This window comes from Acanthopagrus latus, chromosome 7, assembly GCF_904848185.1.
Source record: "Acanthopagrus latus isolate v.2019 chromosome 7, fAcaLat1.1, whole genome shotgun sequence".
In the NCBI taxonomy this organism is placed as follows: Eukaryota; Metazoa; Chordata; class Actinopteri; order Spariformes; family Sparidae; genus Acanthopagrus; species Acanthopagrus latus.
Window position 1 is genome coordinate 16,557,161 of NC_051045.1, and position 18,454 is coordinate 16,575,614.

An 18,454-nucleotide genomic window follows, 5' to 3' on the forward strand; every position below is an offset into this window, starting at 1 on the left:
CACGGAGGGGCTTTTTGTATTACACGAGACAGCGAGCAGCCGGATTAGCTGTTGACATTTTTCATTTTCACCCTGTCAGCTCAAGCTCTGAGGAGACGCGGTGGGTAATTTCCCCGGCACACTGAGAGTCTCGAGTAGGCGATGGTGACGTGGGTCAGCCTGCTGGCAGCTCTAGGAGGAACTCTCACAGGAAAATCACTGTGTCCACAGGGTTGTTTTCTCTGAGTGAAGTACTTTTCATGCTGCTGATGAGCCGAAATGAAACTTAACAGACAGGACTCATACTATCATAGCTGTGAATTGTAACGCAAAATCTGGGTCAGATGGATAACGTAAAATTTTGATAATGGCAAATGTATTTGTTAAGCAATCTAGTGTGCAGTATTCATGTCCATAACGTCACCTGTTCAACGCCATGGAATCTATTATTCATGATATCTTTTCACAGTTTGTCGTGTACAGCTGTTAACTGTTACCTGGTTAATGGCTCTGTTTGAGTGGAAACAAACGTTTTCCATGGAACAGATTAGAGAGTTTCTGTTTTTCTGGGCTGCACCACCTTCTTGAGAATTTCCATGTAAATCACAGATGTCCACAGTCAATCCCAGCGGCTATAATAGTTTGGATGCCTTTCCATCGTCCAGGACATATGAGTCCTGTAGTGTTCTTATATTGCCTCCGATCTGAGATTTTCACTGAAGGCCTTTCTGAGCAAGGGCTGAGTCAGGCCCATCCATCTTGTGTTGTTTTTCCTGGAGTATCTCTTGTTATAACACTGCAATTGTATTCCTCGACGGCCCCGGCCTTGTTTGAAACTGCTAAACAGTTTTCCTGGAGGGAGTGTTGGCTAATAGGATAAGGTCTCCAGTCTTTGGCAGTTTTAATGATGTTGTAGCCGTCTGGTTCAGCAGTCCACTGAGAACGCCACTGCAGTTCATCGCTGGCTCTTTTCCTTTTTAATGACTGAGCAATATTGTTTTTGAACCCAGTTCAGCAGATAAGACACTGGGGAGGAAGCCACTATGTGATCTTTTCTTGTTTGAATGTGGACATGGTTGAGCGCCAGTTTCTTCATCCAGGCAGCTGAGCCCTACTTATAAATCATGCGATGTCAGAGCAAAAAGGTTGATGTGCTTCACAAGCTGTGAGGGGCATCACACTGTGCCTGCGCCCATTACTGTCTCCCTCCGTCATCTATCAGAATTATATATGCTTAATAAAGAGGTTACGTTAAAAGCAGTCAATCTAATAACTAAACAGCTTCCTTTTCACCAGCCTTGGTTTTTGAAGGCCACATATAAACTGTAGACATTTGTAACCACTGAGAAATCTTGGATTTTTGACTCAGCAGCAGGAAAGGAGCACTGAACTGTAGAATCTGTCTGATAAAAATGAAGCACTCTGCACTCCACTGGTCACACATCCCCAAATGGCAAAATCTGACAAAAGTTTACTGGAGCATTTCTTCATTTTTGTACTCTGTGGACACGGCAGTCAGTGAAACTGAATTGTTAGTCATACAAGTACTTCAGGGATGTTAAAATTCATCCCCGAAAGACCTTGACAGCCAGCAAAGTTAAGTTATTTTAGGAAGTCTGCGTGAGATGGAAATGTTTTACACCTCACACACTGTCAAGCTGCAGAGATGTCCTCGGTGAACACTTGGGATGTTTTCATATACTGTATGTTCATGTGCCAATGAAGCTTCTCTGTCCCACAGAAAACACTTCTCTGCCATTAGTAGTAACCCAAAATATAATTATGAACTTGAAAATGAGAATAATATGTTTCCCTTCAGTGTAGCATAGGGCACTCCCTTATTGCATGTGGTGGGTCAATCCAACATGTATTTCTCTAATAGCACAGTCTGCCCATTAGGTACCTCACCATCCCCCTCCAGTAGTGGCTGTGGTGCTGATGCCACTGTCAGCCCTCAGTCTGGTGAATTTCTTTTAAGAAGGCAAGGTTAGGCCCCAAAACTCTTAAAGTTCAAGAGATTATGGTTTTCCAGGATGACACAATAATGGCAGCCATGATGAGCACAACTGTGTTCTGCTGAAAGGAGTAATCCTCTTTCCCAAACCCCTTTGCTGGTTTGATGAACTATTAGTGGAATTCTTACTAAATAAGAACTCATCAAGGAAGGAAGGAAATGACTCTTCTCTCTTAATTGTTGACTTAATTGTGGGCCTAAGTGTGTCCGCCCGCACCATTTGCTCTATAATGATGGACTGCCGATGCATTACAACCACGCTCATTGAAGTGCCACAAGTAGGTCTGATGCCAATCACTGCGAGCCCACCATATGGCTGCTTCCTTCCTCACTGTATGCTGGCTGACCTCTGGACCTCACGCTGGCATCTGTGGGCATGATGCTGGTCACAGATGGAGGCTGTCTTCAGCGGGGCTCCTGCTGACTCTTGGCCGTGCTGCCGGCACACTCACCACAGCACTACCCCGCTTTGCTTTTTGTTTTTGTTTCACTCTGAATCACATGCCAACCGTCTGGTGAAATCCAGGACTTCCACCCTGCCACCTCCTCCTTTCTTATTACATGTGATGCAGTGAGTAAGCAGAGCTCCATCTGGGACGCCGTCACACCCAGTCTACTCAGTCACTCCTGCTCATATGCGAAAAGAGAGATCACTCTGCTGCGTGTTGCTGACCTTTGAACCACAGCGAGGGAGATGTCAGTGTTGTCACTACTGTGTACGCTTGCAATGCTTGGCTCAAGGTTCAGCGTGTGTTTCCCAGAAAACGATGGGGCAGGGTTATTGTGTCATGAGTCACAAACAGGAAATGTTCCTTCTTTTTTTTTTTATATACCTCTTAGGAAGCTGCAGATCATTTTTGCAGAAGTCTGATCAATAAATGCAATCAGTCAGGTTTCCAGTGTTCTGTTGTTGTTATAGATTTCCTATTAGTTTGGAGGATGCGGGGCTGGCCTGAGGCTCAGCGTGGAGTTCTTTGAAGTCTGAATCGCATGAATATATTTAGAATGACCTGAATATCTTTTTGTGTTACAGATGTGTACTCCTGTGGTGCGTTTTGGATGAAATGAAGAGCGTGTTGACGAGGGAGGAAAACAAGATGCGTGTGTCTCCAGTGGTTACTTAGTACGTTATCACTTATCGGAGTTTATAAAGGTGCACTGTGAAGTTTTGAGGAGGAAATTTGAATCAGAGGAGAAAGACAAGCAAACTAAATAAATACAGCTGTTTGTTTTCCAGGCTCACTAAGCTGGATAAACAAACTGACCTGAAAGGACAACATAATTTCATACGTTTTTTCCTTGTGTACATGTGGCGGACCCTGCCACCTTCATAGCCTAAAACAGAGTTCTGTGGACCTAATTTCCCTCTGAGAACAGCTTATTTATTCAGTTATGGGGGAAAAAAAAAAAAAAAGGTTTGTGTCATTACTGAGTTTTTCATTTCCTCTCCAAACCTGCACAGTGCCCCTTTAAACTACAGCACCTTTTCCATCTGTTTTTATTTGTGTCCGCTATACATGCAACTCTTATCAGCACAACGCACGAATGAGCAAGGTCCATGAGCTCTCGGAAGGGCGTGGGAGGGAAGAAAGGCGTGCATGGCGTTACATGGAATATAGGTGTGAGTTCAATCGCCTCTGCACAACCTGACTTCCTTGGGACAGTCCCGCAGAGGGCTGCAGCGGCGTGGGTTTATTTCAGCGTGAAAAAAAGACGAAGGAGCAGAGAGTGAAACCAGGATATTTCACCGAAAACAAAAACAACACGTGTGGATGGAACAGAAAGAAAAAAAAAAAGAGGCGAGAAAATCGCGCGGCTATTTTGGGCACAAGCATTATTCCTCTTACTGAAAACACAGCGAGAGAGAGAGAGAGAGAGAGAGAGAGAGAGAGAGAGAGAGAGAGAGGAGGGGGGGGCAGCCGCCTGCTCAGGAGCTGCAACTGTGCGCGCTTTCATCCAGGAGATAGTTTCTTATTTGCTTTGTTTAATCAAATAAATAAAAGGAAGAAGAAGAAGAAGTGCAGCCTGATGAAGATGAAGCGCCCTCTTGGATGAATCGAAGCGCATGCACTGCAAGGATGCTGCCCTCACCAGGAGCAGGTGAATTCAGCCAAGTGGAGGAGGCGCAGGGCACAGGGAGGCAGGAGCGACGCACAACAGCCGCCGGACCACAACACCTGCTCCACAAGGATAACCTCCTCATCCTCGTGTATGCTGCTGGTTGACAAGTTCCTTCTCTCTTAGAATAACTGGATTTTCAACCTTCCCTTTTTTTTTTTCTTTTTCTTGCAAGTTGGGTGAAATACTAGGGCACCGTGACACGGACAGACGCGCGGTTCATTTGGAAAACCAGTCACACACACACACACACACACACACACACACACACACACACACACACACACACAAAAGAAAAGAAACCAAGAGCTGCTCTTCTGCCTCACTAGAATCAATCTTCTTCCCATCAAGGACACAATCATCTATCCGCAAGGATGCCCGGAGCACTTCTATCAGCCGAGTCGCTCTACATCGCGATGGAGGTGCTGATCGCGCTCGCGTCTGTGATCGGGAACGTGATGGTGGTTTGGGCGGTGAAAATTAATAAGTCGTTGCGAGATAACACGTTCTGCTTCATCGTGTCCCTGGCTCTGGCGGATATTGCGGTGGGAGCCCTCGTCATCCCCCTGGCCATCACCATCAGCATCGGACTCCAAACTCACTTTTACAGCTGCCTGCTCGTGGCGTGCACGGTGCTGGTGCTCACGCAAAGTTCAATCCTGGCCCTCCTGGCTATTGCGATTGACCGCTATCTCAGGGTCAAGATCCCTACCAGGTAAATGAGGTGAAATGTTGTTGGGTTTTTTGTTATTATTTTATTTATTTATTTATTTTTACCACCTGAGCCATAAGGCAAGGTGGTGGAAGCTCCTGTGCTCCGGCGTCGATTCCCTCATGGGTCTTGTTTCACTCCACAGGATGCGTCCCTCCTCCCAGTCCCTTCATATGCATATAGATCTGACTCACCAGCACTGACATGACAGCTAACTAGAGCATGGCTGATCAGCCAACAGCTTCGATTAGTCCCTCTGTCGTTAGGGTTGATATTAAGTGTGAAAGAGTGCATTGACAGAGGTAGTGCATTTGGCTGTAGGGGTGTGTGCAGGAGCATGGTGTATCCTGTGTTTCTGGAAGGGCACAAGGAGAGGTCAGATTTGCTGTCAGTGGTGTTCATCCTCCCTCTCTGGTGTTTGATGAACCAGGACCACCGGTGGTTTATCAAGGACAGGCTGGAGACAAAAGACTGAGGGCGGTGCTGAGAGGCTGACAAGATAAGCTCATAGAAGAGGGGAATTTATTGTCTGAGAAAATTGTCTCAAAGTGTAATCTCCTGTCTAAGACTCAGCTACGTCTTCCGGGGTTATGATAGCAGTTTATCGGGAATTCAAGATTTTGACTGCTGAGTCTTATTAACTATTAAATCATCCCAGCTCAATTGTGTCTACCGACGGAGTCCCCTCTTCCCACAACTTATTTTTGTTATCAGGAGGGAGCAGGGCCAGGGATATTGCCTTAAAGTCATAGTGTAATATTTTTAGGCTTTACTGCGATTAGGCATGGGCTGATATTAACATTTCATACCAGAATAAGCCTTTTAAAGGTGCACTATGTAGTTTTGTAAAAGGAATTCTAAGGTCATTTTTACAATATTAATGAGGTAAGGGTACAAACTGACTGGGAACTCTTTTTCCATAACTGACTTAACAAGCTGCACCCAGAAGGAAATGAGGTCGACATAACGCTGTCTGAAGCTTGAAAGGTGACGAGTTAGAAAGGTCCTGTAAGTAAGAAGTATAACACTCATTTTCAGGTTCATCATTTTATATTTTGGGTAACTACTAGAGTAGGTTTACATACTTTAATGCTCAAACACACACCAGAGTTCTCATACTGTCCAGGGCTGCGACGCTGTCTTCCTCCTCTGTCTGAAACAACCTATTTTAGCTCCTGAAACTTTAAGGCTCCCCTCCTGAATACCCTCCTCTGATTGGTTATCTCACACATGCCTGAGCCAACATCACTAATGACAACAGAGCAGCTGAGCTAAAGGAATCGTACGTGTCAAACTAGCCGCTAGGCTTAAATTATGCAAATGTCTGATGTGGCGACAAACTGTGATGTCACAAAGTCACAGAATAAAAGGTGGGACTACTGACGAGGCATTTCAGGAGCAGTGTTTTCTGTGGGAGACAGGAGCTTCTGTTGGTGCGGACTTTGAATTTTTCAAGTTTGAAGATCTTTTACATGCACAAGAACATATGTAACACACTGAAGGAAAGGAAAGAAAATGAAAACGCTTAACGTGTGTCCTTATGCCATATCACAATACAACGATATCCAAACTCTAAGATGATATACTGCATGTAGTAGCCAGGAGCTAGTACAAAACATGATTACAGTATTGCAGCAGTCTTTGTCCCAGTAAGTAGAAAAATCTTAGCTAATCATTAACCTGACATTGTGTTTCTTTCTCACTCTACAAAGTGCTGATTTTCTCCCTTTCCCCCCATACTGTTCGATCAGTATCTGATCTCTTCCGGGCTCCCAGGCTCAGTGTGGGTGATAAACGATCTTCTTGCTGTGCTTCAGACTAACTTAACACATACATCCCTCAATACTAATCCAGGACATGCCACTGGTGATAGCCAGGCTAAATTGCAGAGCTGTTGTTTTGCATCTGGCTGCACTTATGCAAAGGTCAGGTTATTGTAATGTTTATATTGCCCTTACAATTACAACATCAGCAAACATCACTTTCTCTTTGTCATTAATAGGTCACATGAAACAAGTTAAACAAAGGAAAAAAAAGCAAACCTGTGAAAGCCAAGAACTGCAGCTTGTGTCCACTGTTCCACTGCAATAAGTTGCCAGATAATATTGAGCCAATTTCAGGAACTATAATTCAGTTTTGCCCTCAACGAAAAGCAGCAGAGCTACTAAGGGCAAGGTTTGCTGATAAAGGTTTGCAGAGACTGTCTTGCTCAAGCAGAAATATGCCGCAAGGAGCTGTGTGCAAAGTGTCAAGGTGCTTTGTATTTTTAAACAATAACTCCCTCTCATGATTCACACCTTTTATCAGCCCAGGAACAACTGCCAACATGAAAAATGGAAGCAAATAAGAGAGTGTGCGTGCCCTGACAGGGCTGTGAGAGAAAGTGCTGACATGTGTTTGCTCCTGCAGGTACAAGCGGGTGGTGACCCCTCGGCGAGCTGGGTTGGCGGTGGTGATATGCTGGACGGTGGCTTTCATCGTGGGGCTCACACCCATGCTGGGCTGGAACAACCTGAGGCGCCTCCAGCAGAACGGCTCCATCAGCTCTGACCTCGTCATCACCTGCCGCTTTGAGAACGTCATCAGCATGGACTACATGGTCTATTTCAACTTCTTCGGCTGGGTGCTGCCGCCATTGGTGTTCATGCTGCTCATCTACGCGGAGATCTTCTACATGATCCACAAGCAACTTAACAGCAAGAAGTTCACCACCAGTCACACAGACCCCAACAAGTACTATGACAAGGAGTTGAATCTTGCCAAGTCGCTCGCTCTGGTCCTTTTCCTCTTTGCCATCAGCTGGCTCCCCCTCCACATCATCAACTGCATCACACTTTTCTGCCCTGACTGCAAGACGCCCATCGTCCTCCTCTACATCGCTATCCTTCTCACCCATGGCAACTCCGCCGTCAACCCAATCGTCTACGCCTTCCGCATTAAGAAGTTCCGCACGGCCTTCAGGAAAATCTGGCAACAGTACTTCTGCTGCAAGGACACGCCAGCGCTGGAGATTCAGCCCAGCGACAGGAAAGAGATGCCCAATCCGGAGCTGCAGCAGGTGGCATCCCCACAGCCGCCTCAGAAGAAAATCCTAAATTCTGCTCCGACAGAACAGCAGCAGCCTCCGCCTTCACCGCCGCCTGAGGAGGAGCAGGACAAGACGCCCGAACCACAGCAGCAACCCAAAGAACATCCGCCCTTACTGGAGCAGAACGCAGTGTAATCCAAGGAACGGAGCTGATCCCTAGCTGGGAAAGTAATGCTGATCACTGCAAGAGCATTGGTTCTGTCCTCATCTGAATGAGGAGCGTGAAGTGCTTTGGTGCTGTGAACAATAAGGCAACTGGGATGATAAATCTCACTGGAAGATCATGTGTGGTTACGCAGGAGGAGTGGATTTAAAAAAGGGTTCCCCAAAAACTCGCAATAATGGACGTCTTTCACAGCAGCTGTCTATCTTAGTAACTGACGTAAGACATTAAGCTTTAATGTTCATTTTTGTCAAACAGTTGGTGTGAACATTAAGAAACGTGCAATATAAGTTATTGTGGGTGGACAGTATCAAACATTACAACTCTTTTTTTTTTTTATTCAAATAGAGCAGCCTCATCTTACTACTGTAATCATGTATGTCTGCGTGTGTATATGTGTGTGTGTGTGTGTGTGTGTGTAAGTGACAGTGGCTGAAGAATATGAATGTAATAATACTGTAAATAATGGACTAGCTGTGAGCGCTCATCTCTTCTGCAGGGTCTTAATCGCACAACAGTGGTGGAGCAAGTGGCACTGTGGGAGAGATTTTTGCAGCGAGGAGGTGTGCACGTGCTGATAGAAGGGTTTTGTAATCCCTTAACTCTCGTCCGCTGGAGTCTCTGAGTGATCCAGGAGCTCTGATCCATTACAGGGGAGATGGACATGGATAAGAAACAAGCAGCTGGAGGGAATGGGAGGTTTTAACCTTTCAGAGGCTGCGTGCAGGAGACTCCTTGCTGCAGGGTGACAGCTACTCATGGGGGGAGAAAGACAAGATGCACTTAAAGCTCGTCTTTATCCATGCCAGCTGGAGTCAGGCGAGGAGGGGTTTCCTCTTTTTTTCCCCTTCATGGACTGATAATAACCTTATTACAAGTGACCACTCGGCACAGTGGCTTCCATGGCCTTATTAAGTGTTTTACTTAGTATGGACTGGACAAGAAAAGACAACCTGAAGATTGTGAGTATCTTTACTATACCGTGTGCTCAACATTTTGCATATTGCCAAACTGGAGCATTTGTAGATTAGTGATTAAACTATGATAATACCACTGACAAAAAAAAAACACTGTATGAGAATGTAAAGTGATTCTGTTATGTCTCTTGTAAAGACTCAGATTTGTGGACAAGACAGTGCACTGGTGTTCTCCTAACTGGGTGACAATCTCTTATGTAAGGGGGAGAGATTTTTAATGCGGTCTTGACAGACATCTCTGGCAGGAGCAGACACTGAGCATGTTGACGCTCGGATATAAGGGTGGGCGATCTGACGATTTTAAATCATAATCACTCTTTAAAGCAGCCACGATCGACTCTTCAGCTGAATCTTAACCTTAAAACTTCATGTAACCTCACTGACTAGCAGGATCAACAATACATGACAAATCAGTGTGACCACTAAGATTGGACAAATCACTACACTTGACTCCTCTTGTGGTGTCGTATTGTAAATATTACAATTTGAATTATATCAAGCAGCATCATGAATGAAGAGCCGACTGAAGATCAATATTTAGATCATGGATTTTTATTAAGATAGACAGTGATATTATTTGTTTGGACAGATCACTCCCCCCGACTTGAGTCACTAGGACGACAGTGCCAACATGAACCTTAATGCAATCCACAACACCTGAGGAAAAGAAAAGAGGATGCAAAATTGTGTAACATAATGTGCTTTCCATAGATAATGCTGTTTACAACCTAGGTTTTTAAGTATGACTCCAATAGAATAGTGGAATATACATGCAGTATTTGTGTTTTTATTTTATCTTATTTTCTAGCTTGATGAATGATCTCTGGTGCATATGTGGCAACTGAGCACACAGTCCAACACTGACTCCTAGAAATTACATAAATAACTAATCTGCAGCAGCACATGCATAACCTTTTCTATAAACCTGATGAGAAAATGTTGTTAATTAAAGAATATGGTATCTGGTAAATTCCAAAAATGTTGTAACTTAATGCCTCCGAAAAATTGACATTTTTTCCCCCCACTGCAATATCCAATGTAGCAATACAGAAGCATCAGTCGTGGCTACTGCATCGTGAAATTTTTCATGGGTAGCAAACGCACTTTGGTTGAACATTCAAAAAAGGAACTAACACAGTTGAATGAACAAAAGTGTTGCCGTTGTCAAAGACGTCGAGGTAGAGATGTCTACTGACATTAGCATGCTAAACAGTTAGCCTCAGCCCGCCCTGTCTCCTAATACCACTGTGTACCTCTAGAGGTAATAGTCTGTTAGCCCCTGCAGTTGAAGCTGGGAGATGTGCCTGAATTCAAACTTCTCTCTTTTACCAAAGAAGCATTAGAGTTCATCAACATTTAACTAAACCACGTCTCCCTTTGACATCCACCAAAGTGCTTCTGTTGCTTCGACCTAACCACGGACAGATACAGGAGGTCTGAACAACAGACTTTGGTGTCAGAATTTTGTATGCTCACAGTTGACTTCAACCAAAAAAATCAAAAATCAAAAAAGGTTGCCTTAAAATAATTCAGGTAGCAATTATGTTTGTCTAAAAAACATAATTTATAGGAAACGGGGTTGCACAAGTACAAATCCCTGGTGCACTCATTCCAGTAGCATGTCTACATTTATGATGAATCATGTGACCACTTTTGTAAAATATACAGTTCACATTCAGCTTTTTTGGACATCCAGCATCTTTCAGATCATTGTTTTGGTTTTGTGGCCTGCAGCTTCAGTGTTTTGGTTTGGTCCCAACACTATCATCATTGTTTCTAGCAGAGGCGGGCCGCTGACGCAGACAAAGATTGCATCTAGCTGGTGCTGAAATTTGAGCATTTTAGGATGGATTCAGACATGTTGCGCCTGAGTCAGCAAGATCAGGACGGAGATAAAAAGGAAAGCTTTAATATTGGGCTCATTATTCAGTTGTGAACATAACTCCAAATGAATCCTAATGTTGGTACACATTTGCTAGCTGTGCAAATAACCAGCTGTTCACTGACAATGTCGGTGTTGCCAAAAAATCAGGTAATGCAGATTTAAAGATGGGCTCTAATAGCCCTCATGAATCTGCTCCTTCTTCATGTGAAGCCAGCACGTCCTGTATGCTAATTGAGAATACACTACAAGTACAGCAACCCACCCAGCCTCTGCATTTATTCATTTATTATTTTTTTTAAAGAATGATAAATTGGTTATTTTCTACCTATTCAGTCCCGTCGACAAGTCAGCACTTCCTGAGTTGTAATTATTCCACAACAATCAACACTTGAATAACACCGGATATCTCAACTTCCCTTATTGCTACCTTGCTGCAGCTCGGCCATGCTGTAAGAATTCTCATTACCACGATGCAATAACGCAGCAAGTGGCTCTTAGATAATGCTTGAGACTTATCAGAGGTCTGACAAACCACTTCTCCTCTCAAAATATGAATTCCTTTTGATATGTGTCGTCGTATAAAGTTCCTAGAAAGAACTCGTAATCCTTGTGAGGACTGCTCGCTCTCGCTGTGAACGTCTGCGCTTCAGATAGAACTCATCCAGGATCCATCTGACAGAAAAATACACTAAACATGTGCACGCGTTTATGTGATAGAGTTCTGAGCTGAAAGCTTATACAAAATCAATAGTCTGGCTCAACATGATGAACATTTTACACACAGTATAACACGAATCATTCAGTCTTTGGAGGCTATTCTTATCGTGTTGGCGTGGCTTCCTGGGCAAAGGTGCTGAGTTTGAGGGAAGTATTGAATATCATGTTGAGGGAGACTTCAGATAAGAACTACAAATAAGAGGAAAGGAAATACTGGAGCAGCGTGCGTCCAATAGAACAGCAGAGGTGACCTTTCCCTGCAGTCACCTCCTGTCCTTGGGTCTAATGTGGGTTTTAACTGCAGAGATGGAGAGGAGCCTCCCTTTCAACCACTTCAAATTCACATTCTTCAGTGCAGGGTGAAGTGACCTTGTGTTTTATGAAATGTTGTATTAGACCCAGTTAATGCTTTGGTGCATATTTGCAAGCGTAACAAGGTATCAGAGTATTGTGAATAATACTGCAAGTGACCTTTCCTCTTCTCGCCCTTGGTCCCCTCAGGTAAAAATGCTCTGGGTCAATATCTCCTCACGATGGTTTGTTTCAACCATGTTTCAGCTCAATATTTAGCTCAGTACATTATCTGAGGCTCTGGCTGACACCAACCTTCCAATCCCCTGGAGACTCCCTGTGCCTCCACTAGTGCAGGCTGAGGGGAAACTGCATAGCTTGATATTTATGTGCCAGTGAAGGGCTTTTTTCATTAAAAATGGAGGAGCGTTTGATCCACCTGAGCTCTGATCAGGCATCATGAATAAGCAAGCACGTTGTGCCCCCGGTGCGGCGGCACAACAGGAAACAAGGCTCCTTGTCAGAACCCTTTATACACCATCACAACATCTGTCTCAGCGAACAGCTGTAACAGGGCTCCAGTGCAGAGCAGCACGTCATAAAAGGAGCACTGCAAGCCAGTCACAGCAGGATTCATAGCGTGATGGTGTCATACATTAAAGCGCAGACCAATTTCCACCATCACGTACAGTCGACTGTTTTCATTCTTCTGCATGTGTGATTTCACTGAAAAGCAATCAGTCATAAAAACAAGGCCAGCGGTTCTGCCTCTGCTGAAAGCGCATCTGCACCAGACTCATCTGCGTCTGGATTCAGCAGTGTGGGAACATCAATTCCTAGTTGGCTGCGTCTGGACTGATGATGAGCATAAAAATGAGAAGATGCCAAAAAAAATATGCGTGGATGCAAATGTGCAGCAGATGGAAAATGTGCATCCAGCAACAACTGAGCAGGGCCCATTAAGATGAAATGACATGCACCATATTTTAGATAAACAGTTGTGATATCGCAAAGCAATTACACAAAGCTGATTAAGTGCCATCATCTTTAGCTGTGAATTTAACCTGAAGGTGCTGCAACAGGATCAATTGTCCTACATCCCACTCTGAGCAAACAACAACAAGGGCTCACAGCATGTGAGAAACCCTTCAATAAAACAGCATTAGGGCCCCGCAAATAAAGCAAACTCATTCCCGCTTACAATCAATTATTCACCGAACAGGCTTACAAAATTAGAACAACATCAATATTTTATCATCCATCTTTTTTTCTTTTTTCTTTTTTTTTAGATCAAATCTCTGCCTTAGGAGGTATTTTTGAAAGAGCAGCCTTGACGAAAGGTTGTAAAGTAGGAGAAGATTGCCTCCTGTGTGAACCCAGACTGAAGACAAGATGCAATAAATGGTTCATTCAAAAAGACGTTTTTATAGAGCAGCAGATGGTTTTACACTTTGTTTAATGCCATAATTCATTTCCTTTTGTACACGAGAGATTTTCCTTATACAGTAGAGGCTGTTAAAGCTTGATGCTGCATTTTCTCTCTGACAATAATTCCCTGTACCGGAGCTCTTATTTCTGACTCTCCTCTGGCTCGTCCTTATGGCAGACTGCCCCCTGCTGGTAAAGAATATGTTGGCATGTTTAATTAAAACGGAGCAGTGCCAGGAAGACTCACAGTTGATCTGGCTCTCCGATTGAGGCTACCAAGGTCACATCTGGTTCCTTCATTAAGCTTCTCCCACAGGTCCGGATGGCCACTTCAGCGTCCACAGGCTTTTTATTTAAAATCTTCTGAAGGCATCTCCAAATACTCCAAAGACCAGCTAATTAATATCCTCAAGACACCAGAAATAGATCATGGATGAAAGAGCCAAAACAAAAAGACCACTGCATGCACACTGGAGTAAATACACAATTTAGCCATATTGTGCTCAGAAATAACATGTCCACAACTTGCTCTGTTTTAAAGGAGCACTATGTATTTTTTTTTAAGAAGAAATTCAAATGTAGAATTATAATAATACAAACTCTTTTGCATAACAGAATAAACAAGCTGTTCTCAGAGCAAAATAAGGTCCCCAGATGAGCGCTTGAAGCTAGAAGGGTGGCAGGGTCCGCCAAATATAAACAAAGTAAACTGTATCAAATGAAATATGTGTTGTGTTGAAACTGTGTTGTCCTTTAAGGTCAGTTTGTTTTTTCAGTTTGTTCAGTCATGATAACAAAGAGAGTTTGTTTATTTAGTTTTTGTATATAAAAAGACAACCAATGAAGATCTTTCTCTTCTGATTAAAATTTCTTCCCCAAAACTACATAGGGGCTAAATTGCATTGTGGGTAATATACATGCCAGGTTTAGGAAAAAAAGAAGATCTTAATGATATATATATATTTTTTTACTTTCTATGATGAGTCTAACAGTGTTATAGGAGTGCAATTCTAGACCAGTGGACTGCTTTTTAAAACCTGGTGCCTACATTACCCACAATGCCAATTAGCCATTGAGTGACATCACTGGAGGCAATTTATCAGATTATGTGCAGCTTCCTCTGGAGCCACAAATGGCTTTATATTACTTTTTCACATCTTTAAAGACACATTAACGCTTAAAATTGTTACTCTTTAAACTAGAAAACGCAGTTCAAAAGAATGTAGAGAGAGAGTTCATCATGTATTTCTATCACAAACAACATTTTTTTTATTTCATTCTAGATTTGTGAGGATGAAACAGTTGTTGATTATCTCAGAGATACTAAAGGTATGATCCCGGAAAATGTTCCCACATCCACATTCTAAGATCACCTACACGCTGTCATTGTGCCAGGAGCTTGTTCTGCTGTCAACATGAGCGTCAGTGTAATGTCCTAACAGGACAAAAGACTGTGACTCCAAGACTTTTTATTGCTTCATTCCTCAAGGATCGCTGGGGACACATGCTTCGGATGATGTTAAGCTAGATGCATTGCTTTGCTCATTAATGACACAGACAGAGTCATCAGCAAATGTATAACCACCAACAATCATGTCAGGGTTGTTGTTGAGCTGCGTTTCTGGGAAATGACGCAGCTTGCATATGACAATCTAGGTTTTTTGTCCTGGAGGGAAATGCAGCATTTATCTTCGGCCACATGAGTTCAAACTCTGGCAACCCCACACACATGGTTACACATCAGAAGGAGGGATAATTGCCTGCCTCAACAAGTCTGAACCAAAGTTTGCAGAGGCAGCTGAAGTGCAGTGCCTGACTCATTTCCCTGCTATCAGCTGCTTGTCCTTCATCAGGAAGGGGAAATTCCCATCCCTTTCCCCATTTTCTCAAACAACATTTTGAAAAACCAGTTTAATGGACTTTACCATATACGACGTCCTTGTTATACAAAAATCTGCAACAAAGGACTGTTTTGTTTTGCTTTACGGGCTCTCCGTTCCCTGTGGCAGATTTTGAAAACAACTCTTTAAAACGTTATGGAGGCGTATGAAGTTAAACAAGCAATAATAATATTCGTCGCAATCAGTGCTCCCATCGTGACCCATGCTGTCACTCCCTGTGGCTGTGCTCTGGATGGCAATGGATGGAACGCCCATAAAGGCCACTGCTTATGACTGGCAGTAATTAGCTTTTAACGGTGGTGGTGAAAGATGGCTGTCCATAAAGTCAACACAGCTCCGCCTGCCAGGATTTGCTGTGCAGTGGCAGCCCACGCCTCAGCAGACGCAGTCTACCCTCATGAATGGCTCCTATCCAGACACGCCTGCTGCTCTTTAGCGATATTATATAATTACAAGAACTCATACAAATTGTCTACAGTATCACTTGAAAATTATAACTCCCCGGACGGCATGGTGGCATCAGGGTTAAGGCGCCGACCATGAACCACAATGTCCCCGGTTTGTTACCAAAAAGGAACCTCTGCAGCAAGTCATTCCCCATCTCACACTCACTCCCACTTCCTGTTATCTCTTCACTCTCAGTATCTTGGTAAAAGCAGAAAATGCCAAAATACAGGTGTGTAGACCATGCATATGTTGCACAAAGAGACGGCGCACAGGCCATTATTCAAAATAAACCCCAGGAAGAGGCAAACTAGACTGACAGCTCAACAAAGACTGAAGTTAAAATTGGACTTAAATACAAACTGAACAGATGAGGGGGTGAGGTGCAGGTGAAGGTGAAGAGAGGCAGAGATGGACAGAAGGTAATGAGGTGACAGAACAAAAGAGCAGAGAAGGAGCCGATAGGCTCGGAAAAACACTGGGACCAGGGCAGGGCGAATGAGTATGATGCAAGGCAGATGTGCAACAGCCAAGACACCACGAAAACCCAGAAACAACAATAAAAGGAGACAGAACTGACTATGACAGTCTGCTATACAGTACATATCCATCAGTTACTGTCATCATAATTTAATTATTCTAACCCAGGTGAAATAACTAAGATGATGTGTTTTGTTCCCGTGAAGCCACGAGTTACTCAACAAGTACCACAAATGATATAATCATTTACGGTGTGTATACATGCAAAGTCATTGCAAAACATCAATAAACATACATCACGTTGTTTTTTGAGGATTCGGTCATATCCTGTTTCACTCATCTGTGCCTATGTCCCAATCCTGTAGAGTACCTGAGCGGAAGAAGAGGAAGTGGGCACATTTTGGTCTGCGGTCACCACCGAAGACTTGGTGCCTGAGAAATTAGAAAGAAAACAGTGATAAGCAGTAGTGGTTTATATGTCATGCATTTAAACAGGCTTGATCAGCTTGACGTGGCACCGTGCTCTGATCCTCGGCAGTGTGGTGGAACATCAGATTGAGCGATGTCTGCTAGCATTAGCCAGATGAAGTCTTGATCCTGATTCAAGGTTTCAAGAGTCACAGATTTAGTTCAGTTTAATTAAGAAGGGACTGCGTAAAATAACACATCTCATGGTAATACATGAGTGAAGATGCCAGTATTAGAAAATAGGGTTTTTATCATCTGTTGTCCCAAAGGCAAACGTGTTCAAAAGGATTCCTAAAATATCACATAGCAACAAAAAAAAAGAAAAGAAAAGAAAGAAAGAAAAAAAAACAGAGCAGAAGAAAACACTGGGCTTCAAACTAAACAACACAGGGTACGTAGCTGAACTGGCATGATCAGTATCAGTTCTGCTGTAGATATGGGCCACAACTGGTGGTGGACTTAAGTCCTGAGTGACTAAGTTTGAACATATCATTAGGTTATCTACACTTAAGATCTGAATTTTCCTTAAAAACTGAGCGAGAATGGAATTGCTTTGATTCAGCATACACTCTTGAGACCTTCAACTAGTGATCTTAGTCTGCTTTGTTTCTGCCATGTGCAAATAACACAGTATCATCTTTGTATATTTGGTTTCAACTTCAGAACAAACAGATGGAGGACTGCTGATATACAGCAGACTGAATAGGACTGAACCAAGAACAGATCTTTGCCAGACACCAGTAGGTAACTGCAGCAACATGAAATGAGATAAACACAAATTACTGTGTTTTGCTCAGTTATCTAGTTTTTTCACCGCATCAGCTCTAATCTTGTTTTTTTTTTTTTTTTTTACAATGCCCCACAGCACTTAATCCTATCCTAGTATCTTATATTGCTCATCCTGAACTGGTTACGAAAAGGAGGACTCATCAATATGAGTCATCAATGTCACTGTGTCTACCATTTCATCATCTGAACGTACTATAATGCATCTAAAACCACTGGATATATTTATATTTGTGTGTTGTTTACATGATTAATTTCTTTTTGTTTGCCTCCCCCTGTATTAAAATCTCATAATCTTTACAGCTGATTATCAGGTTGTCACACTGAATTATCATTTGAGCAGGTGTTAGCACAGGGGCCAAGAAATATTCCCAGGGGTGACTAATAGTCTACATTTTGTGTTTGATGAAGCAGAAGTAGCACTCCCGTCTGCTGATCCAGGGAAACATGAGTCAACTTTATGGACACTGTTTAAAGTTTTCTTCATGGAATTATTTCTGCCGAACTTAGCCAGCTGACTTATGACTCATTACAGACAAGATGTTATGAGTGACACTTGAGGGCTTGGAGGGCAGAACGTGGTATCCGCCCAGGCGATTTGCTTGTTTTGATCAGTTTCTGTTTTGGTTGTGTCACTTGTTTTGTTTGTTGTGCTCTAAGGAGTTTAGCATGCCATCTTCACCCACAAGCATGCATACTGTCTTGACAAATTAGAGCTGCGAACATTCAGAGACAATACATTAGACACCATGTTCACTTCTGTTTTGGTTTCATTGTAATAATGACAACACCGAATGATCAGAAATAAGGCAGAGGAAATGCAGAGGCAAACTTCTTGGAAAGCCAGAGTCAACTGTTGCCAGAGTTTAGTGGGGTATAAAAACACAACCATTCCCAGAATAACTCCGAGGAACAGCAGACTCAGCAGGGCTGGGTAAAGTACCTGGACGTGGCCGATGGGGTAACGGTCCCCTTCCACATCAAACGCAGTGACGGTCCTGTG

At 43.3% G+C, this 18,454-nt stretch overlaps 1 protein-coding gene across 2 annotated transcripts; it reads left to right on the forward strand.

The window, feature by feature from the left end:
* The first annotated feature begins 3,631 nt into the window (after nt 1-3,631).
* Nucleotides 3,632-11,150, forward strand: adora1b (adenosine A1 receptor b). 2 transcript variants are annotated; one of them, XM_037105621.1, is made up of 3 exons: nt 3,632-4,202; nt 4,463-4,826; nt 7,233-11,150. In XM_037105621.1, the coding sequence occupies exons 2-3, from the start codon at nt 4,486-4,488 to the stop codon at nt 8,044-8,046; spliced, it is 1,155 nt and encodes a 384-aa protein (XP_036961516.1). In that variant the 5' UTR covers nt 3,632-4,202; nt 4,463-4,485; the 3' UTR covers nt 8,047-11,150. The 2 variants fall into 2 exon arrangements, with proteins under 2 accessions (XP_036961516.1, XP_036961515.1); XM_037105620.1 differs by having other exon boundaries at nt 3,632-4,826.
* Nucleotides 11,151-18,454: the final 7,304 nt, after the last annotated feature.

Coding starts and splice junctions, on each gene's coding strand:
- adora1b (XM_037105620.1), top strand. CDS start 4,486: ATGCCCGGAGCACTTCTATCAGCCGAGTCGCTCTACATCGCGATGGAG. Junction 4,827..7,232: donor AGGGTCAAGATCCCTACCAG/GTAAATGAGGTG, acceptor TTGCTCCTGCAG/GTACAAGCGGGTGGTGACCC.